Source organism: Eschrichtius robustus, chromosome 2 (genome assembly GCF_028021215.1).
Source record: "Eschrichtius robustus isolate mEscRob2 chromosome 2, mEscRob2.pri, whole genome shotgun sequence".
Classification (NCBI taxonomy): Eukaryota; Metazoa; Chordata; class Mammalia; order Artiodactyla; family Eschrichtiidae; genus Eschrichtius; species Eschrichtius robustus.
In genome coordinates, this window is record NC_090825.1 from 101680313 (window position 1) to 101702873 (window position 22561).

Sequence of the window (22561 nt, forward strand, 5' to 3'; positions counted from 1 at the left end):
TTTATTTATTTATTTATTTATTTATTTATTTAATTTTATTTTTGCTGCATTGTTTCTTCGTTGCTGCCCGCGGGCTTTCCTTAGTTGCGGTGAGCGGGGGCTACTCTCAGTTGCGGTGCGCGGGCTTCTCATCGTGGTGGCTTCTCTTGTTGCAGAGCACGGGCTCTAGGCGCGTGGGCTTAGTTGTTCCGCGGCATGTCGGATCTTCCCAGGACCAGGACCCGTGTTCCCTGCATTGGCAGGTGGATTCTTAACCACCGTGCCACCAGGGAAGCCCACATGTCTGCTCATAATAAGGAATTCAAGTGAACTTTCCTGACGTTGTTGTTTGCGAGTGCAATAATTTAGGTTGTATTTTGATTGTTCTTTAAATTCCATTCCTTTATTTTTTTTCTCTTAAATGTTACTTAAATTTTGCATGTCTTATTGACTTCTATGTAACTAAAGGGCATCTTACAGTTTTTCTTCTCTTTTGTTCTTTGCCTGCCTTAAGGCAATTAGAACCTGTGATTTTTAAGCACTGTTGAATGTTTGGCTCTACCCTATACCATATACATAAAATATAAACAATTTTCCTTAGAGTCTGTTCATCTCAAAGTCAAATTCATTTGAGTCATTGATCAGAACAGACTTTCAGGCCAAGACCAGGAGTTAGCTTACAGCATTAGCATGACTGGTCACTCAGACTTCATCAAGATCCTTCAAATACAAGCAGCAAAGTAATGCGCAATTATTTTAAAACTATGATTGTATTGCTTCTGTTTTTATTTATAGTGAAGTAGGTATACTTGAAAAGGTATACTTTGGGGTTTGCTAAAATTTCTTACTAATTGTGGTAGTCATTCATCAAATTAATAACAGAAGGCCACTGAAAAATCATTGAGATCCATTGGTTTGGTATAGCATCAGCATCCGTGTTTTTTCCAGAGTATCCCTCTTTGCATTAATTAGTGAAGAAATGCCTATTCTATCAAAACTGGGTTTACTGGTGGAAAGTTCAGTTCAAACACAGATACAGATCCATCACCCTTCTCTCTGCAGCCTGTTCCCGCCTTACACGTGTATGATCATTGCAGCAATCTGTTGCAAGTCTCAACTAGAAAGGGAGTTTTTCCCTGAAAATATAATTAGTCAATTAGTTTTTAAGCACTTAAACATTTCAGAGTGTATTCTAAGATCAGCTACCGTACAGCAAAAAAATTGCATTTTTTTTCATCCCCCCCCCCCCCCGATTTATCAGATTGATCCTTCTTTTATCTCTGCACAAATGACACTGTTAGTGGAGCTGGGGATATCTAAGCTTAAAGAAGCTCCTAAAAGATGAGAACATTAACCTCAAGTGCACTGGATTCCCTGAATGTCTTGCATTCTCCTGCTCAGTCTTGAAGTGAGCACCTGCTGTTTAATGTAATTAGTTTCAAAGGGAATGTCAGATCAGTCCTCAGGAGTTTACTCTGACCCAGAAACCCTCGTAAGAAAATATCAGCGAGACGAAACAAGAAAAGTTCTCACAGTTGGGACGCTCCTTCTCACTGCGTCATTCGTTATTCAAGGGCATGTTTTAAGAGTCCTCTTTGCTGTCTCGCTCAGTTATTTTCTGGTTGCAAAATTGTGCTCAAGACAAAATTGCTATAGCAGGTAGCTATTTTCCTCTTCTCAAAATGAAGACATGATGGGCTGAGTACAAAAAAAATTAGAAAACATTTGAAATTTTAACAATAGTTTTTAGTATTTCTTATGATAAGATTTAAAAATTAAAGACAAATTAAGCTTGTTAATTTTCAACTTACATTTTCCCATTAAAAAGTGTACTGAACAAGGCTATTTCCAGTTTCTCTTTTTATCCTTATTGATGTTCAGCTTTATGAGCTGTAATAAAGAGGTTGAAAAGGGTCTCATTTGAGTAGCAGGATAAGTCTGACAACGAATGGCAGCATCACGATTCCATTTGGTTTATTTTCCCTAAGACTTAGGTGAGCAATTGCTTAATTTGTTGGTGATTTGTAAGCCACTAGTCTCATGACCCTCTTTGTTTATTTCCCTCTGTCATCCACCTTGGTTGAGTCTTGCTGATACATTCAGCCACACCCTGGCTGAGCTCCAGAGCTTAAGGGAGGGGCTGTGGGCCCCCTTCTTACCAGAGGGTGAGAGGGGAGCAGCTCACCCTTGAAGGACCAGAAGGTTATTAAAGAAGGAACTGCAAGTACCCTTTAGGGAGACAGTGCGACTTGGAACCAGTACAAGGCCTGGATGCTCAACTCACCTACCTCAAGGGACAGACTCTCCACCTTAGAGGATCTGGGCTTGGTGTTATTAACAGCTAGTCGTTTAACATCACAGAATTAGTTTTCCCATAAAATGCTCTTGATCTTATCTACCTCAAAGGTGGTGATGAGAATTAAGTGACCCAGTATATGTGGGGCCATTTAGCAAGCCATAAAATATTATGCTGATATCAGATATTACTGTGTTTTTAAAAATTAATTAATTAATTTTTATTTTTGGCTGTGTTGGGTCTTCGTTGCTGCACACGGGCTTTCTCTAGTTGCGGCGAGCGGGGGCTACTCTTCGTTGCCGTGCGCGGGCTTCTCATTGCGATGGCTTCTCTTGTTGCAGAGCACGGGCTCTAGGTGCGCGGGCTCAGTAGTTGTGGCTCACAGGCACTAGAGCACAGGCTCAGTAGTTGTGGCGCACGGGCTTAGTTGCTCCACGACATGTGGGATCTTCCCGGACCAGGGCTCGAACCCGCATCCCCTGCATTGGCAGGCGGATTCTTCACTGTGCCACCAGGGAAGCCCCAATATTACTGCTTTTCTTAGCAAATACCTTGCTTAATTTCCTGACTGTCTATAAATTCTTGCTACAACATTCTGTAGCAGCTGGGCCTCAACTACTTTTGGTAACGTATTTGCTGGGGTGGTACTTGTTATCTCCCAAAGTATAACCTTCCATCAGAGACTTCAGTTACAAAGTTTCTCTTTATATTAAGCCAAAATTTGCCTCCTCAGTGTTTGCCTGTGTTGGGTTCTGCCTCTGGAATAACCCTCATGCATTCAAAACACTGTTTTGGATGCAGAGGTAAAGGGTGAATAAAGCAGGCTCAGTCCTGCCATCTTGGAGTTGGAGTTGAAGGGACAAAAACCAAGTAAACTTATAAATAAAATAATTGCAAGCACTATAAGGGAAACAAAAAATAAGGGAGCAAGAAAAAGATGATCTGGGAGTGAGAGCAAGTGCTTGAGTTTGAGTGGTCAGGGAAGGCACCTCTGAGGCGACATTTAGACCAAGACCTAAGACTGAGGAAAGTTAACCATGTCAAGTATGAGAAGAAGGCTAAGGGAACAGCAGATGTAGAGGCTGTGGCAAGGGGCATAGGCCCACTGGTGGCTCTGAAGACCGCTCCGGCTGTAGCTTTATGAGCGAGTGGGAGAGGAGCTCCAGGTGACGCGGATGATAGGCTGAATGTGGAAGGTGAAGGGAAGGAAGTTTCCGCTTTGGCAGCTGGGTTGCTGGTGCTCTCATTTGCTGAGGTGAAGGAGGTGGTGGAGAAGGGGATGGCAGGTTTGTTTTTTTTTTTTTTAAGGAAACAGTAATTTCTGCTTTGCACATTTTGAATTGAAGATATCTTTAAGAAGCTCAAGTGGAGATGTTAAATAGGTATTTAGTTCTATGAGTCTGGAACCCAGAAGAAAGTTCCAGCCTGGAGATATGAATATGCATCTCATCAGCATAAAGGTTTTAAAATCCATGGCGGTTGGTACATTCAGATAAGACTGAGGAGACAAGAGGGCACTGGCTAAGCCTTGAAAAATCCCAACATTTTGAGGTCAGGTGGAAAAGGAAGAGGTAACAAAGGAGAGTGAAAACAAGATAGGAGGAAACCGGAGGGTTGCAAAAACAAAGAAAAGAGTCTTTCAGGAAGTGGGAGAGGGGTTGTTTGGCTGAGTGCTGGCTACTCAGAAGTTGAGTATGTTAAGGACAAAAGTGGCCATTGAATTTAGCAACACAGAAGAGATCTGTGACCTTGACAGGCTGAAAATGGTGGAAACCAAAGCCATTTTTGTAGAGGGTTGAGTAATGGATGAACTGGAGATAAGAAAAGGAAACAGCATCTGTAGAACAGTCATGAGAACGTATGCCATGAAAAGAAGCAGAGAAGTAAGCTATGTTCTCTGAGAGATTTTTTCGATTTGTTTATTTTGTTCTGTGAGATACTAGAACATATTTGTAAGCTGATAGGAATGATTCAGCAGAGACGATAGAAAGATGGATGGATGGATGGATGGATGGAAGGAATTAGATAGTGAATAGGCAGAGGAGGTAAGGGTTATAACTAAAGAAATATTTGAGAAAGTCAAGAGGTGGGCTGAGAGCCAGAGTATAACTAGAGGAGTTGGCCTCTGAGAGAAGGCGTGGCACTTCCTCCACTATAGCAGAAGGAGGAAGAGAGGATGATGGAAGGGTAATGTAGACAGAGTAGGGGTGAAGATGAGGGACATCAAGTCTGGTGGCTTCTGTATTCTCACTGAAGTGTGAAGACTGTTTCTCAGCCTAGGGGGAGGGTGGAGGAAGGGGTAAGGGAGATTCAGAGAGAAGAGGAGGAGGTATGAAATGGATGATGGTGGTTCCTCTAGAGCAGTGGTTCTCAAAGAGTGGTTCCTGGACCAGCAGCGTCAGCATCACCTGGGAACCTGGGAATTTTTCAGAAATGCAATTTCTAAGGTCGCATACCAGACCTACTGGATCAGACACTTGGGAGGCAGAACCCAGCAATCTGTGTTTTAACAGGCCCTCTAGGTGATTCTGCTGCTGGCTAAAGTTGGAGAACCATTGTTCTAGAGAAGAGTAGCAAGACAGTACTTTGTAGATAAGACCTTGAATTTAATGTGAAACCAGTTTCTTTGCACTGTGTGGTTTTCTTGTGGTGTTTAACAGCTGGGGTTGAGGCATGGATAAGGGATGCCAGGATTCAGCCAGAACTGAGGGATTCTGAGCACACAGAGAGGGGGGCCTGACGGGGTTGGAGGCATTTCAGGGAACTGATTATGATGGTCAGTCATGGAATCTGAAGCTGGACAAGGAGCACTGAAAAGTCAGAGGGGGCTGATGGAAATGAGGAATCTCCAGATCAATGGTTTGGAGGTTTCACTGATAGGGGGGCAGCACCATTGCAAAGAAGGGCTCTGTATAGCACAGCTAGGTCATGTCTGACCTCATTGGTCCACAGAGATAGTGCTTTAAAGATCTGACTAAAGGAGTTCTGTGTAAAAATTCCATAAAACTGATACTTTGGCCTGTGTGCGTGCATTAGTGTATGCATTACGAGGCCAGGAAGTTACAAGAGTTGGATCTTATGCAAAGCATAAACTTTTTAAAAAAAATTAACAATGACACAAGTAAAACCATATAAGAAAATGTTTACTTTCTTTAAATCAGCTTTTTAAATTATTCAGCTTCTGTGATAGATTATTTTTATTCATCTTAAACTACTGCTACTACTAAGAATCATAATAATAAATAATATGTATTCAGTACTTACAGTACAGTAGGCACTGTGGCAATTTCTTTATAGGCATGAGTCTTATTTCATCATGACTACAACCTCTGAGGTAGATAATATTATTGACCTTGAATAAGCACGGAGGACCTAAGAAACTTACCTATGATTAATTTTAAACAATCTAAGTGAATAAATGTTCAAAAGTGCATACAATTCTTGTAAACAGAAACAACGTATTTACCATTTCTCCGTAACTATAAAATAATAAGGTGTAGTGGGGCTTCCCTGGTGGCGCAGTGGTTGGGAGTCTGCCTGCTGGTGCAGGGGACACGGGTTCAAGCCCTGGTCTGGGAGGATCCCACATGCCGCGGAGCAACTGGTCCCGTGGGCCACAACTGCTGAGCCTGCGCGTGCCCCGCAGCAGAAGGGGCCGCGATGGTGAAAGGCCCGCGCACCGCGATGAAGAGTGACCCCCCCGCACCGCGATGAAGAGTGGCCCCCGCTTGCTGCAACTAGAGAAAGCCCTCGCACGAAACGAAGACCCGAGACAGCCAAAAATAAAATAAATAAATAAAGTAGCTATTAAAAAAAAATAATAATAAGGTGTAGTGTTCACTTGACCAGTGGCCACCCCCAGGTGATGACAGCCAGCTGAGCCTTGGGGAAACATACACGAAAAAGAGTTGCTGGCAGAAAATAGGAGCTTGCCTGTCAGGTGCTCCCTGGTGCCTCCCTGGATCCCTCCCTGGGGCATAGCTGGGCCAGGCTGGGGGTAAGCGTGGTTGAGTAGACCACTACCTGGGATGGTTGGTCTGGTAGACTAGTATGGTTAGTGTGTAGGCCTGACAAGGTGTCCAGGTTGTGCATTGGTCCCTCTGTTGTATTTGTACCCTTGTGTTTCTCCTGTATCTCTGCCTAGCCCCAGTGGTGTCTGGCTTCTCAGCAGGCTGTGTACCAGGGACAGCCATGGGCAGGGAGCAGAAGTGAATCCAAAAATGTTATCTTCAGACACCAGAGGCACATCTTCCAGCTTTTTCGTCTTCTTCTTTTTTAATAAGTTAGTGTTTTACCCTCAAACTGCTAAGGTCTTCAAAATATAAAACTTCTGCTTGAAAATGTATGTAGTCATTTTAACTTGCTAGAGTATCAGTGTAAATCTTTGCTATCTCCCTTTAATTGCTCTTAATAGAAAACTGTTAAAAGATCATAAAATTTGTGATTAAAAAGTTAAAGTAGAATTGTATTTTCGTCCACCAGCCAATGCTAAATTATTCCCTCTGGGTCACTTTACAGTGATTTGGACAATCCTTTGTAAAATAAGTTTAATGAAACACTTTCCATCTCCGTAGGGATACTGTCTGTGATTTGGTAGGATATTTTTCTGGATAATCAGCTTACATTTTTATTTGTTTAGTCTCATCTCATTACCTATATGCTTGATTTCTTTACTATTTGGTAATGTGTGTTCTTGGCACCTGCTGTGTTAGGCAGACAAGTTTTTCATGTATTTGTCCTTTTCTTGCTTTTTATAGACAATGCAATGTATGTGTGAATCTAATGGCTTTTTGATTTTTCATAGACTATTCTTTATGTTGTGGACTTTTTTAAAGTGGTAAGTTAAAAATAAAAATATCAGGGTTGGTTCTTTCCTCCCTTCCTTCCCCCCTTCCTTCTTTCCTTCCTTCCTTCCTTCCTTCCTCCCTCCCTCCCTTCCTCCCTTCATTCCTTCATTCCTTCTTAAAGTATTCTACCCAGTATTAAAGTAGTGAATTAAAAGTAAAATAGCAGAGTTGGGTTTTTCCTTTTCTTCTCTCTATTTGTTAAAATATTCTACCCAGTACTTTGCTCTTTGGGCCAAAAATTGGACTTTGTGATCTGCGGAGGCAAGAAGTCTGTATCATCAGGGGTTTGTGTTCTACCACAGGTAACAGTCCAAATAAAAGGACTTAACTAAAAGTGGGGTTTCTCTTTCTCAGGCATATTATTTCCTCAAGCGTTACTAGTGGTGGGTAATTGTGGGTTTTGTTTCCGTAGCTCAAGATCATCAGGGATTGGATCTCTTTGATTCTTTTGGCCTTTCCCTTATGATCACAAGGTAACATATGAACTCAGAAACTACGCTCATGTTCCAGGAAAGAGGGGAGGGGAAAGGGGTGAAAAGATGAGGAAAAAGATGAGGGCCAGCGGAGCCTGACCGTTCACTTTTAGGGAACTTTTTGGGTCTTTTGCATCCGGTGACTTCCACTGACATCTTAGTGGCCAGGTCTGCAACACGTGGCAGGGGAATCCGGGAAATGTGGGAGTGGTGTTATTGTCATTGTTTTTTGTTATTCCCGTTTGCTTTTTTTAGCTTGGCAATTTGTCAATCCCCCCCCCCCAAAAAAATTGGTGCTCCATTAATAAGGAAGAAGAGGAGCATGGATTTTGGGGTAGGGAACCAACAGTCTGTGCCACAGCCTCCAGTGGCAGAAGGCAGGCAGAGAATTCAAGCTTAAGTGTAGAGTAGCTTTCCCTGCAGTCATTCTCTGCCTACTTCCTGGGAAACCTGGGAGCCTATCAGAAGAAGGCTGGTATAATCTGGAACCCCTCAGAAAAGGGTCCATGTTCATTGTTGAGTGTAAATCCCTAGATAGACATCGATAATTTAACTCCAAGTTATGGGAGGACTTATTTCAGCATCAGATTTGGGGGAAGGACCAGAGTAGATGTGTTCTTCTTTCCATGGACTGAGAGCACAGGCTCCTGCTTGGACGTGATGCGGTGACTAGCAGCCAGGTACATACAGACCCACTCTCTCTTCTTTCATGCTGTCGTATTCCATCTCCCTTGGTGTAGTCCTTTTGGGCTACTGTTAACCCACCTGTGTATTTTATGTGAACAATTTCATTAACTGCATTTTTTGTTGCAGCCAAGAGGTCAAGGACGTCTTCCCCACTTCCTTTATTATTTCCTATATAGACTTGTTTTTAACTTTAGACCTATGAACCATCTCCACAAGGGCCACTTTTCATTTTTGGTACATTTCTCTGAGGACTTGCTACTGCTTCTCGGAATAAGTCTCTGTCTCACTCTCTAGGTGCTTCCCACTAAGTGTTCTCACTGAGTACCATGCACTATGAACTTTCAAGTTCAGCCTCATTCAAGGTTCTTAAATTCATGTAAAACATTAGTTGCATAACTTTAGCATATAAACAGGAGACTCAATGCAGTACTTACACCTGGACAAATATAAAATACTGTTGGTGGTCTTCATTAAAAATTTTAAAAAGATATTTGCCCAGTACACTATGTCTTTAGCTATAGTGCAGTGAGAATGTGTATACCTCGGAAGGCCTAATTGATCTAAACTACACCTCTTGAAACTCAGCTGTGCTGGAGCTGTGTCAAAGTGCACAGTATGTGAAGAAAGAGAATGCTAAATAAATCAGAGGAATAAAGTAGATAGTTGGAGCATGTTTAAGGGACTTGAGAGAGCAAATTGTTTTCAAGCACTTTAAACACTTTAAAAACATCAATTCCTGAACACACATAGGCTATGCTAATTGTAAATCTTTCATTAAAAACCAATCTCCAGAGGCTTTCTCCAGGCAACATCTTACAAGCCTAGTTCTGATTTCTATTTCTTCTTTAAAGTAAAAAGATAGCGCTTCCATAAGCATATTCTATAATTTGCATTTCAGTTGGTGTCTTACCATATTCTTTGAATAACTAAATCGGTTTTGGTTTGCTTTGTAATACATGATTTTATTCAAATGTATTAGTCCCCTGATTTTAGTTTTGACTTATAGGTAAGTAGCTAGTTTATTATTGCTTTTAGAATTTTTTTTTCTCTATTTGAAGATCAAGAAAATGCCTCATAAATCTGGTGTTATCTAGAATGTGTAATTGAGCCACGTTGTTCTTCAACATATAGTGAGGTAATTTAATGGATCAAAAGTATGTAAAATATGGCTTTAAAGCATTTTACCCAGTCAAAGAAGAATTGAGCAGGTCAGAAGTTGCCAAATAGGTTTTGAAATGTTGTGAGGCCAGATAATTTTGGTCTTTGCTTTTGCTTTATCCTCAGTTTTTTTTTTTTAATATAGGACAGAAATTAATGGAATTTATTGTTCAGAATTCTTCTTGGAGTCTTTATATACTTATAAGAATTAGTTGCGATGTTAAGCAAAAATTTAAATCCAAAGAAAATTAGAAATGTATTTTAAGGGAGCTAAATTTCAGTGGTTCCATTAAATTTATCTGTGGGTTCCATTAAATTTATAAATACAGTAGAAAAATATATATTGGAAAAGATAAAGGATTCCAATAAAATTTACTAAGAAAAGAATTAAACTATGTAGCCCAGTGCTGTTGTGCATGCAGTAAACATCAGTAAATATTTATGGAATGAATGAATGACTCAGTGAATAGGTACATCTGTAGATCAGTAGTTTTAGAGCTAGGGAGACCTAGGTTCCAGTCCTGCCTGACCCCTTACCCTTTAAGAAACCTTGTACAGGTGATTTAGACTTTCTGAGCCCCAGATTCTTCATAGGTAGAATGTGGATAATGAAAGTATGTCATTGTTTTGTGAAAATTAAATAAGATAAAGAGCCCAGCACAGACCAGGAGTTAAATAAATATTGTTGTTATAAGCTATATGAAAACTGCCTTATGTGGTCGGTTAAAATTGTTGAAAGTTAATATGACTCAATCCAGTATTAATCATCACATCACATAAAATGATTCTTTTATTTCACACATAAAAAATGATAACTTAGCCCAACCTGAGGGTCTCAGGAATGTTTTCTAAGGGAGGTAACACTTGAGCTGAGACTTGAAGGAGAAGTAGGAGTTGGCCTGTTGAGAAGAGGTGGGAAGGACATTTCTAATAATAGAGCTATACCCTAGTAAAAGGATAACCAAGGCTAAGGTAGCCTATTTCAGTAGTGTTGTTTGGATAGATTGGGCCTTACTGGCTCTTATAAACTCTTTATGCACTGTAGTCAGAGTAATAGTCTATTGACCTAGAGCTATATATCCTTATCAAAAAAAAGTTTGAGCATAATTCTTCAATATAGGCATATTTAATAATGTTTTTTACACGTACTGCTATAAATCCATTAAAAATTAGAAATGATAGTTTTTTTATTTTTTCATTATTTTTTATTTTAAATCTTTTTTTTATATATTTTCAATCTTTTTTAATATGTGTTTTTCTGAATCACAATTAATTATCTTGTTTAACTCTCCACATCTCTGTAACCCACTTTGGAGACCATTGGCCTATGAAAATCCGTTGAATATGGACAAAAGTTTTCCTAACAAAGTTTCTCAACCATGTTTCATGAGAGTTTAGGGTTTATAGTTTCTGTATCTTCATGATCTCATGCCTCCAATCTAGAAAATTAATATATCATTTCATAAAGCTGACTACATCTCAGTCAGGGCTGTACTTCCTCAGAGCAGAAGCAAAACCACTTGGGGGGTGGGGGAAGGGCATTCCCTGAACCTGGCCTAGCCTTTCCCACAGATAAAGCCCTGCAGAAGATGAGCTCATGAACCTAAACTACAAAACAGGAGAAAATGAACAGCCATGAGTGAGAGACACAAAAACAGGATTAAATCCCAAGAAGTTCAAGTAAAAGGACAATTGAATGGAAACCGAATATTAGAATGTCTAAAATAATTGAAAGCATAAGAAAAGATCATGAACCTAAGAAAAGCAGAACAGGCAGATATGAAAAGGAACCAAATATGAAATGAAAATCTAATGGTTAAAATTAGCTCAGTAGATTAAGAAGCTGTTTAGAGACAGCCAAAGAGAGGCTATAATGCACAGTCACTGGATCCGAGGAACACCACTGCTGTTCCAGTTGTAGTCAAAATACAAATCATCCTTCACGTGACGCGGAAGCCCTGCCCCACCTCTCCAGCTCAGGCTCTCCTACTTTATTGCTCAGCTTCATTGTTTCCTCAGGCACAGCCTCACTGGCCTTTCAGTTTTCCTAATGCCACGCTTCCACCTTCCACAAGTCTTTGAACACATTGTGTTTTGGACAGTGTGCTGTGCTTTGCATCTGAAATACCCCACTCCCTTTATCCTATTAGCTCATTCAACTCCCAGCCCAAGGGTCACTTTCCCAGGGAAGCTTTGTTAGTACTTCACAGGTTAATAGGGTGCTTTTTTTTTACTGTTGCTTAAAGAAGGGATTTACTTCCCTTTAAGGTACTTATTTCAGTTTGTAATCTCACATTCATCACTGTGATTATTTGAAAACCATCCATCTCCCCCACTAGACTGTAAGTCCTGGGAGGACAAGACCATGTTTGTTTGGTTACCCATTGTGCCAGTGGTTGTACTTAGTACCTGGTAAACAAATATCTTTTTTATGAATAGATATTCCAGAAACACAGAGGACATAAATTTTAGTATTAAAATAGTTCAAAAGATGGTTGGTTTTCCAGTTGCTATTGTTCCATGGTTAGTTTTATCTTTTTAGCCATATTATCAGAAACTAGATTTCTTCTGTCAAATCTTTCTGAAGCCAAATGACTTTGTTTCTTTGCACAGATTCTTTACCGTTTTAAATGGGCCCTTGTCAGCAGCCTTCAGCTTTTAGTGCAAGTCCTCAGATTTCTTGCAAGATAGTCTGTAAAGCCCTGTGAAACGATAGCAGATGTCTATTTGAATCTATGAATGGTGCAGTTTTCACCAGACACCGAGGAGACGTGTCTTGGGAAGGGTGGCACACACAAAGAAGGATGCGTGGCACACTGGGTTCTTCCAAAGCACATCTGATTTTTATTTTTTAGGTGGTCATGAGCCTTCGTTAGATCCATTTACCGGCTGACTTTTTTTAAAAGTGTTCCTTTGGTAACCTTACTGTGGTTCATTTTGTGAAATTGTGAGCAAGTGCTGGGGAGGGGTAAGTGGAGGACTGAGGGCGGCAAAGCCTCTGTGAGCTGGTAGGTTTTGTTCCCAGAGGACAGGGACACGGCAGCCCACTTACTGCCGTGAGGAGGTATTGATTTTTCTCCCTCCCTGTTCTTAGCTGCACCTCTGAAGCAGGTGTGGTGTGAAGCATCTTTCCTGGTGAAGAGAGGAAAAACTGTCATGAACTTTGTCACCTGAACCGTCGGGCATTTCAAACCAAACAAGGTGGAATAGGAAAAGAGCTTTCAGGACTCTTGGAAACCTCCCGACTTAGTTCAATACCCTAGCTTTTGAGACTGAGAGGTTCCTTGCAGTTGATAAAAAACCTTGATAGACAATGGGAAGAAATGTGGTGGGTTGTTTTTTTTTTTTAATGTTTTGAAAAGAGAATAAAAAGATCAAATCAGTGAAAACAGCGCAGCTTTGTGCAGTGATCGTGGAAGGTTAGCAAAGTGGTCTTGTCCAAGTTTTCAGCAAGATGTTCCGTTCCTGTTATAATTGGCTGCTGGGTAGGTTTGGACCTAACTAGAATGCCAGCGTTCGATTTCACCGTGTCCTCGGTGGAGATATGTCACCGTTTATGCTCGCCTTAGTGACAATTTTCTAAAATGGAAACTCATGGGAAATCATTACAGTGTTTATATGTCTCCCTTGTCGGACGGCGTTATCCTGTGATATTTTACCAGTGTTTTCCACTGCATGATGGCATCTAGCGAAGGTTAAGGCAGAACAGGTCCCTCTGTAATTTTGTGACTACATTTTACTTACTGAAGAAGAAAAGATAACTGACAATTAAGTATTTGGGATGTCACAGAAAGAACATGTGCAACTAATCAATGGTATCCTTTGGGAACATGATTTTATACAGCTGATAGTGTAGAAAAATCGGGATTTTGTGATTTGTGTTACATGATGATAATTGCACCTTTTCAATAAAAGAGACATTTCTCCTGGAGTAAACATTGAGCTGGCGAAGGGTGCTGCTACCAATGCTATTGTTTTTCTGCTCCCTTTAGGCAATTTTATAGTAAATATTTTCATCGAGATTTTTTTTCCATTCTTTTTTTAGAGTGATATTTCTGGTCTATAATAAGGAAAGTTATTTATTCTTCTGTAACTGAGTAACATGGTTGTAAAGAATAATAATAATTTTTTTCTTCTTACAAGGTACACTCAATTGCCCATTTTAATATCTATCAGAGTTGGATATCGTCTTAGCAAAGTCTATTACATAATATATCACACACTTGTTACAGTTCTTTGATTTAACCCCATTTCCTTTGTGCATCTTAATAACAACCTGATTTTTAGCCTGTGTACTTCCTAAGTGGTAAATTGGCCGGAAATTACTGTGGTTTTCTGTTAATTCTGTAGCATCTCCAGTCTGCATGTGTATGAAAGAGCAGCTAAGAGATGTTCAGAACCCAGATATTTAGAAGCTCTTATGATTCCTACTCTTCCCATGCCTGTGCCACTTTTCCTAGCTTTATGGCACAGGCTTCAGCCAGAGATAGATTCCTTCTCTGCTGGTTTGGACAGTAGTTTCTTCTTGTTCCAGCAGCTTTGGAAACTGCCACCCTCCTTAGCAGAATGGTTAGTTAACTTAAAGACCACATTATCTCCTTGGTCCTCCACCACCTCGTTCCATGCTTGGTACCCACTGTTGAGTGACCTCTTCATATGGACACTATTTTAATATTTTAGTCATTTTCATTGCTTGCCTCTAGGTCTTCCTGAGTTTATTCTTATTTCCCTTTCCTTGGGGATTAAATAATATTGCATTTAGTGGAGTGAGAGGGTTGCTCAGCTCATTTTACACCTTTGTGGAAGCAGGACTTTCTTGCTGACCTACCACTTGTGACCAACAGCACTTGTGACCTACTCTCCAACTTGCATCTGGAGATTAATTAATTCTGCCTCTTACAGTATTTGACTCAGTACTTTAACCTGTAAGATTTAATGGGATTATTTCCAACTTTTTCTCCAACTTGTTATGCTCATTTTGAATTCTGACGTTTTACTGTGTAAATTAGCTACCCAGCCGTGCATTCCAACTTGCATGCAGTGTCAGGACTCTACCATCAGAGTAATTAGTTAATCAGTTAGAAAGCACCAGGCCTGGGACCTATCACTGCCCAGTGGTTCAAAAATGCCCATCTCATAACAGGTGTGGCTTACTAGTGCTTCATCAGCTGTACTCTGTAGAAATAGACTTTAAATCTTACTTCCCCTCCTTTTTTGCTAACTTTGGGAACCTTCAGCACCACAGCTTATTGAATTCTAGAGTTATATTTAGAAGACGTAGAAGCCATAAATATGAACTGCTTTCTAAATCCGGTACAGCAGTAGATTTGGGGCTTTCAGAAAAAAATCCTTCACCAGACACGGCCAGACAAATATTTTCAGCCACAGCCTAAAGCTGAAAGCGCTCATGAATTCTAATAGCAAGGCAGCACACACTCCAGCGGGGTTCTAATTGACAAAGAGGTAGAAAACTGAAACAAGAAGGCTAGCGTGTCCTTTGGGGAGCTGGCATCCAGCACGGGCCCAGCGGTGCTTCAGGCTCCAGGCCAGGTGAAAAGTGTGCCCAGCGGCGTTGCTGCCACATCAGAGCTACAAGCAGGCATCTTTGGCTGGGCTGTCAGGGGCCTACTGGACCCCCTACCACTGGCAGCACAATTATGTATGTGTGTGTATTTTTCAGCAAGCAAGATTCTCAGCTTTCATCATTTTCAAAGGGATCCATGAATCGTAGAGGACTAAGAAGCTCTGTTTGTTAGATAGACAATAATCCAAACCTCCGAAACCAATAAAATAGATGCTTGAGAATTGATACAACAAAAAAATTCAAAGGAAACAGAATTAACACTTATCAAATGCTAATTGCATGCCAGAGACTCTTGGAGACATCACCTAATCCTCACGATGACCTTTAAGGTAGACAGAGGAGATACCCAAACCCAGGTCTTGCTCTAAAGCTGCATATTCCCACTACACCACTTGCCTCTGTAAAGAATGAAAATGACCACTCAATTTACCATTGAAGATAAATCAAAAATAAAGATAAGCAAGCTAAAACAACAGGGAAATATTATTTGATATTTAAAATGTTGTTTATATATGTGTATATATATGTGTGTATATATATATATATATATATATATTTTTTTTTTTTTTTTTAATCAAAAGCTTATCTAGTGAATAGGTCTGGTGATTTAGACCAGACTGGGGTCCCAAGCATGTGGGATGGCACAGGGTGCAGCGTCAAGAAGGAGTGGTTCTTCTTGAGTGGAAGCTTTTCAAGAAACTGAAGAGGATTTAAATGAAACAGTTGTGAGGCCCCACTTCACTGATGGGTCACTCATGGAATGTGGTCATGTGTTTCTGAACCAAAAGATTTGGTTGACCTAATACATTTTCTCTGTTGCATCTCTGTACTAACTAATGAGAGTCATTTCACTTATACATATGTATTAAATTAGGTAAATTCTACTCTATTATACTCTGTCTCTGGGCTTAAGTATTAATTATTTTCTTACAAGCCTTCGTAGCACAGTTTAGGAGACATTCCCTCCGCAAAACCGAAAGCTTGACTAACACCCTCCCCGCGCCAGTGCTGCTTTCTTACAACTGTAAATCCTGAAATCCACATTGGTCATTGTTTTATAGAAAATATTATTTGAGAATATTCAGTGAACATTTAACAAAAATGCTCACAAATTTTTGAAGTTTTCGATATTCTTTTTTTCTAGTATATCTGACCTAAAACAACATGATCATCTATTTGGAGTACTCTGGGGAGGCTGAGCCGGATTAATTCCCATCCCGGTGTTGCAGTGTAAACAGCTTTTTGCTTGTCTTTTGTCATTAATGATCACGCTGTAGATGTAGTCAGTGCATTGTAAGCCAATCTGTCAAGGCAAATAAACAATTCACCTTGTTAAAATTCCCTAAATCTTGCATTAATAAAACGAAAGTAACCCCCCGAACACTCAAGAGATGTCTTCCTCCATACTGCAGTGATGGATGACATGTCTAAAGATCCTGGAAATTAAGTAGTTCAGGTCATTAAAAGTGTCCCACACTTGTTATTGATTTAATTTATTTTAAAAGATGGGGGTGGAGATAATAATGGTTACCCCCTCCCCTGTTTTTTTTTAATCTGAAAGCTACCACTTGTTCACGTAATTAAAACTATTGCCAGGGTGAACAGCTCTGTATTTGTTACAACATTAAGCTTTATTATTCAAATAGGTATTATCCTCTTCAATAGATATCTACAAGTACAAGTCGATAATCATTGCAACTTGTACTATGGCAAAAAAAATTCCTTGGAACTTCATATGTATCATGATTCCTAGAACCTTTGATTTTGGGCACTGAAATAATGACCTTCTGGGCACTCCAAAAATATTCTCGGATAGATAAAAATTTAGATGAAAGCCAAATGAATTGAAGGAAAGAAACAGAAATAGTAATGGAAGAATGCCCCTAGATTGGGGTTTTTTTTTCTCTCCATTTTATGAATTTTTCATTTTCCTACTTTATAATCAAGAAAAAAGTAAACATTTTAGAAAGATGGAGGGATGGATGCGAAGGCATTTAGAGAGTGCAGATTCTGTGTCACTGTATTCTAAGGCAAGTTTAACTTATGTGTGTGTTTACTTGTTTATCACCACCACCAGCCCACATTCTATTGACCTGTAGTATTCACTGCCATATCCCAGTGCCTAACATAATAGGTGCTCCGTAAATATTTGTTTAATGAATAAAGTATTACCCCAAATATCTTTATTTTCCTCTTTTTTATTTCTTAAACTTCAGTGGGTACAATGACCATGTAAGGAATAGTAAGAGCCCCAGACAAGGCTGGATCTCCAGATTACCCCTCTCCAGGGCCTGAACAGCAGGACAGTTGAGCACTAGTGTAGTACAGAGGTCAGTGTGCTAGCACTGGTGATCTCTGTAGTAGCTTATTCCATTTATATGTCCTGAACTGGGTAACAGAATTCCAAAACATGGTGAGAAATGGGGCAGCTCCAGAAGTAAATTATGGCTAAAAACAATACATTATATAGAATTATGTGTATACAAGAAACACACAATTTGACCTTTTTCATGTGTTATGTATCTTTTGCATCACCTTGCATAGCTGTTCCTGATCAGCTGTGTGAATGACATTTCAGCATCAATTCTCATTGGGTTTTTTTTTGTTTTTCTTTGGTTTTTTTTAAACATTTTTATTGGAGTATAATTGCTTTACAATGGTGTGTTAGTTTCTGCTTTATAACAAAGTGAATCAGTTATACATATACCTATATCCCCATATCTCTTCCCTCTTGCATCTCCCTCCCTCCCACCCTCCCTATCCCACCCTTCTAGCTGGTCACAAAGCACCTTGCTGATCTCCCTGTGCTATGTGACTGCTTCCCAATAGCTATCTATTTTACATTTGGTAGTGTATATATGTCTATCAATTCTAATTGTTTTTTAAACAATATGTACTTACTGGGGGGGAAAAAAAGTCATGGTAAATTATAAAAATGACCCTTAAGAATAGTTACATTAATTTTAGAGATTATTGCACAATGTCTGATGCTTTTCCCATGGTCTTTGTAAAAAAAAGGGGGGGGGGAGCAAATATGCAATCATTTCTCTGGCAGACTCTTTCAAATATAAATATATATGAAAATGCACTCTTATAGTTCTCTATTAGATTTCTCCTTGAAATTGCATAATTTGGATACCTGAGAACTGACATGGTTATGCCATTATGGCAGCTATTTAGCAGAGCTCCCTAAATGGCAGAACTCTATAGATTTTTTTTTTTTTCATCATATACACTGATTTACACTTAGTGGCAAAACTGTTACTGACCCTTTAAGTGGAGCTGTCCAAATAGCAATAAATGTCAGTTGATCCTATTGCTGAAACAGGTGTTAGCTGAAGGATCTTGACTAAATCGTCCAGTTAAAAAAGCCATGTATAGTATTTCCTGAACAGTAGTGGTTTCTTGTAGGTAGACACACACACACACACACACACAATTTCAGATCACTTTATCACTAAATAAGGAAAACTTGATGTAACTATCTTAGCAGTATTATTGATGTTCCCAGGTTTTTTAAATACTAATTCTGGATTAGAACCTCCATGAAGGCAGGAACTGTGTCTACCTGGTGCCTGGCTGTCTTGCCCCCCGTCAGCATCTGAAGTATATATAGTAGATGCTCCGTAAATGCTGCTTGGGTGAAAGAATAGATAAAATGGAGCATTTGCTGACACTGAATAACGTGTGTGTTGGCCTAAATTCTTGGTGGGTGAGATGGGTAATTTTGCTTTTGGGTAATAATGCTGGTAAGAACTTTGATGGATGATTATGACTTTTCAAAATAGTTTATTTGATTGATTGCCTAGCAAACTTCACTTTCTAATTGTTTTCTGCTTTCACAGGCCGTCATTCTAGAAAATGAAGAACTTCCCAAACTGTTCCTTGATTTCCTAAATGTGCGACATTTGCCCTCTCTACCGAAGGCAGAGAGCTGTGGGTAAGAGTTGTTTACCTATTGGACATGTATCTTAAGTTACTTTTCAATCACTTATTGGCCTAACAAATAACACGGGTGGTGTGGAGGGCCAACCTGGCCACACCCATTCCTTTGGCTTGGGACAGCACTCGCTCGCCCCCTGCTTGTAGGCAAAGGAATTGCTCCTGAGTCTTGTGGCCAAGCAACCAACACTCATTAATTCAGGTTTAAACTTGAAGAATTGACTTTTTAAATTATACTTTTGTATGGAATGATGTTACATGATGGGAATTATAAATCTAGATAGCTTGTTTAGAGACTAATGTTTATTTGTGAATACTTGTGCAAAGTCTATATCCCCTTGGCACGTTTATTCATATAATTTTAAAGCTGTAAATGATCTTAGAAGTGATTTTATCCAACTCGCTTCATTTTAGAGTTGAGCGAACTGAGACACAGGAATAAAGTGCCTTTCCTAAGATCTCTTGCCTTGTAGCTGGCAGAGCCCAGGCCTTTGGCGTAAGCTCTTTCCCCACTGTCCTGCTGCCTCTCCCTCAGGAACTTCTAAATGGGGGGCTGCAGATCCTAATCCCTCTCTACCAAGAAACCAGACATCTGATATCAGCAGCAACTGGGAAAAGTTCTTCTGAAGAATTAACTCTGAAACAAGCCACTCGCCCAGCTCTGGGCACCTGTGTTGATCTGGCCTCCGAAGGCAGTCGGCAACATCTCTTACATGTTAGATCTATTTACAAAGAACCACGTCACCACAAACTCTCTGCAGATCCAAGTTGGGGAGAGGGTTCTATCCATTTTCTTGCTGCCTCCAGACCTGCCTGAATGACCCACACTAACTACAAGGTGTTCAAGCCAACCACACCCAAAGTTGTGTTAAAACCCAGCCATCCGCTGGATGAGAGGCTAACACCTGTCACAGCTCCCTCGCCAGCAGTGTGTACTCGGGGCCACTTTTCAGTCACCCCAGAACAAGAATCGTACACCGCACGCGCCAAGTCATATGCCTAGTCAGTGCTTCCTGTTCCAACTTGGTGCATTCGCTGGGAGGTTGGGCTTCATATGTGGTTGTGTATTTTTTAAGAAGAGATAGTGGGAATGAAATGAGTGAAATCTTTTCTCCGTTATATAAGTCCAAAAGCAAAACCATAGGATTTCCGAGCGATCTCCAGGAAAATTGAAATTCAAGAATATTGCAGCCTTAGGGTTCCTTAGAATGAGGCATCAGACACGCTGTGACTCTGTGAAGATACCTAAGTCTCTTTTCAAAATGTCTCCCAATTCAGAGCTCTAAGAATACTGGCTATTTCTTCCTTTGTTGACATAAATACTGACCCAACTTTTATGGTCTTCTTTTCTTTTTTAAAAAAAAAATTTAGATCTTTTGATGAGACAGAATCTGAAGAGTCAAGGTAAGAACAAACACCAGTCAGGAGTTATACAAGCCAAGAATAGGACTAAGGTTTTGTTAAACATTTAATTACCATCATCTAATTGTTTCAAGTCAAGATTTTCTTGAAAACCTTTGCTAGAAAATTGATTTTAAGATGATAAATATTTGATGGGAAGTCACAGAAGTAACCATTCTATTTAAGGCTAGAGGAATAAAGTCCTACATTATTTCGTACAAGTAATAAGAATACATTTCATCAGTAATCGTACTACAAGATTTTTTTTTAAAAATCACTTTGCAGCAGTGATTTATGGTATAGAGTGTATATCTGCTTCGAATTCCACAAAGACATGTTTGGAAGATGAGCGCACCGCTGGTTTGTTCCTCCAGCTCTGCTTGCTATTATTCACCCCCACCGTTAGATACATAAACCTTGAGATGTCCCCACACAGCAGTTTGATCCCCTCAAAGCTAGTTTGTAGTGTTTTCTGTTTACCATCGTCCCCTGATGCTGACATGCCTGTTCTTGACCTTTCCAGCAAACTGTCCCACCAGCCGGTGCTGCTGTTCCTCAGGGATCCATACGTCTTGCCTGCAGCCAGCGGTAATCAAACCTGTCATCTGCTAACAGCTCTTTACTGATCTGACCCTGCACCACATAAACCACGTTTTTAATACAGGTCTAACAGAGTGACATTGGTCCAGGGCTTAATAATCTGCCAATAAACCAGTGCTCTTGGTGTAAGAGACATTCAGAATTTTAATTGGGGCAGGCCTTTCAGGAGGAAATGTAATTCTTCTTTCTCTCTTGCCAGGCTGTTTTGAATTAGAGTCATAAGAGGGAAAGGTATTTATTGTCCTTAATTTTGGAGGTGGTGTTATTTTGGCCTCTGCTGGTTTTTATCTAGGGTTTGAATCCAAGGTTCCGCTCCTTTTTTAAAATGCTTCTTTCCAAAAGCTGTGTATATACATTGCATGCGTATCTCCATTTCCATTTAGATTACAGCATCTTTGACAGTCAGATACACATTTTTAAAAGTTGTATCTTTAAATATAATGAATTAATTTAAGCGTAAATGTAATTCGGTATTTTAGCCCGAGTCCTTTCTTTGTGCCAAGAAATTTAAATTATTCAGAGTCCCTCTCAAAGTGTTCCGATACGCAGCTCTTCATGAGTACATTCTCAGACATTAGCTCATTTAATTTCCTTAGCAACCTTATGAAATAGGCAGGGCAGGTATCATCATTCGCTCCTGAGCAAACTGGGGCTCAGGGAGGTCCCTGATTTGCCCAGTCTCACGGGTCTGGTGGGCGGATCCCTTTTTGCCTAATCTCTCCTTCTGTGCTCTTTGCATATAGTGAATTTTCAGCCTTTGTTTCTGAGAGTAACTAAATAGCATAGCAGCTAAATAGCAATAGATAAATTATCTGTGGACACCATTCCTACATTCTGACAATAAAACCTTATCACCAGCAAGAGAGAGGAGACTGCTCTCTGTGGCAGGGATGCTTGTGTGCTCAGATCACCCACTTAGCTATCAGTTTAAAGAAGGCCGACTAAGACACAGCCCCGCTCTGTTGAGGGACCATTCTAGAAGAAAGCTGCCTTTGCTATACGACCACACACGAGTATGGTCTCGTAGTATTTTCTCTATAAAATCCCTTCAGTGAGGAATAATCCCCTTTCTTTAACATTTGCTTCCCATGTGTAACAAATATGCCTGGTGTGTATGTTGATATTATGTTAACAAGATGTTACATTTAACAAATATTCATGATGTAACCTAGTCTAGATTAAGTGGGCAGTGTTTTTTTTTTTTTTTCCAACCAAATGAACTTCTTTTTTTGTTTTTTTTATACAGCAGGTTCTTATTAGTCATCAATTTTATACACATTAGTGTATACATGTCAATCCCAATCTCCCAATTCATCACACCACCACCTCCACCCACCACCGCTTTCCCCCCTTGGTGTCCATACGTTTGTTCTCTACATCTATGTCTCAGTTTCTGCTCTGCAAACCGGTTCATCTGTACCATTTTTCTAGGTTCCACATATATATGTTAATATATGATATTTGTTTTTCTCTTTCTGACTTACTTCACTCTGTATGGGGCAGTGTTTTATGAAGTATTCTTACTAGCTTTTAAAAATGGTTCCACAAGTACTTTCTCCAGGTATTGTTTCTGCTCAGATATTTTAAGCATTTG

The 22561-nt window shown here is 39.9% G+C and overlaps 1 protein-coding gene across 1 annotated transcript in view; it reads left to right on the forward strand.

Moving 5' to 3' along the window:
• The window catches only part of SNX24 (sorting nexin 24), a 160379-nt gene that overhangs the window by 132626 nt on the left and 5192 nt on the right, over positions 1 to 22561 (forward strand). The window contains exons 4-6 of the mRNA XM_068535768.1: positions 18870 to 18964; positions 20338 to 20370; positions 20891 to 20955. Coding sequence (XP_068391869.1) covers positions 18870 to 18964; positions 20338 to 20370; positions 20891 to 20955 — 193 coding nt within the window. The remainder of the gene's footprint in view (positions 1 to 18869; positions 18965 to 20337; positions 20371 to 20890; positions 20956 to 22561) is intronic.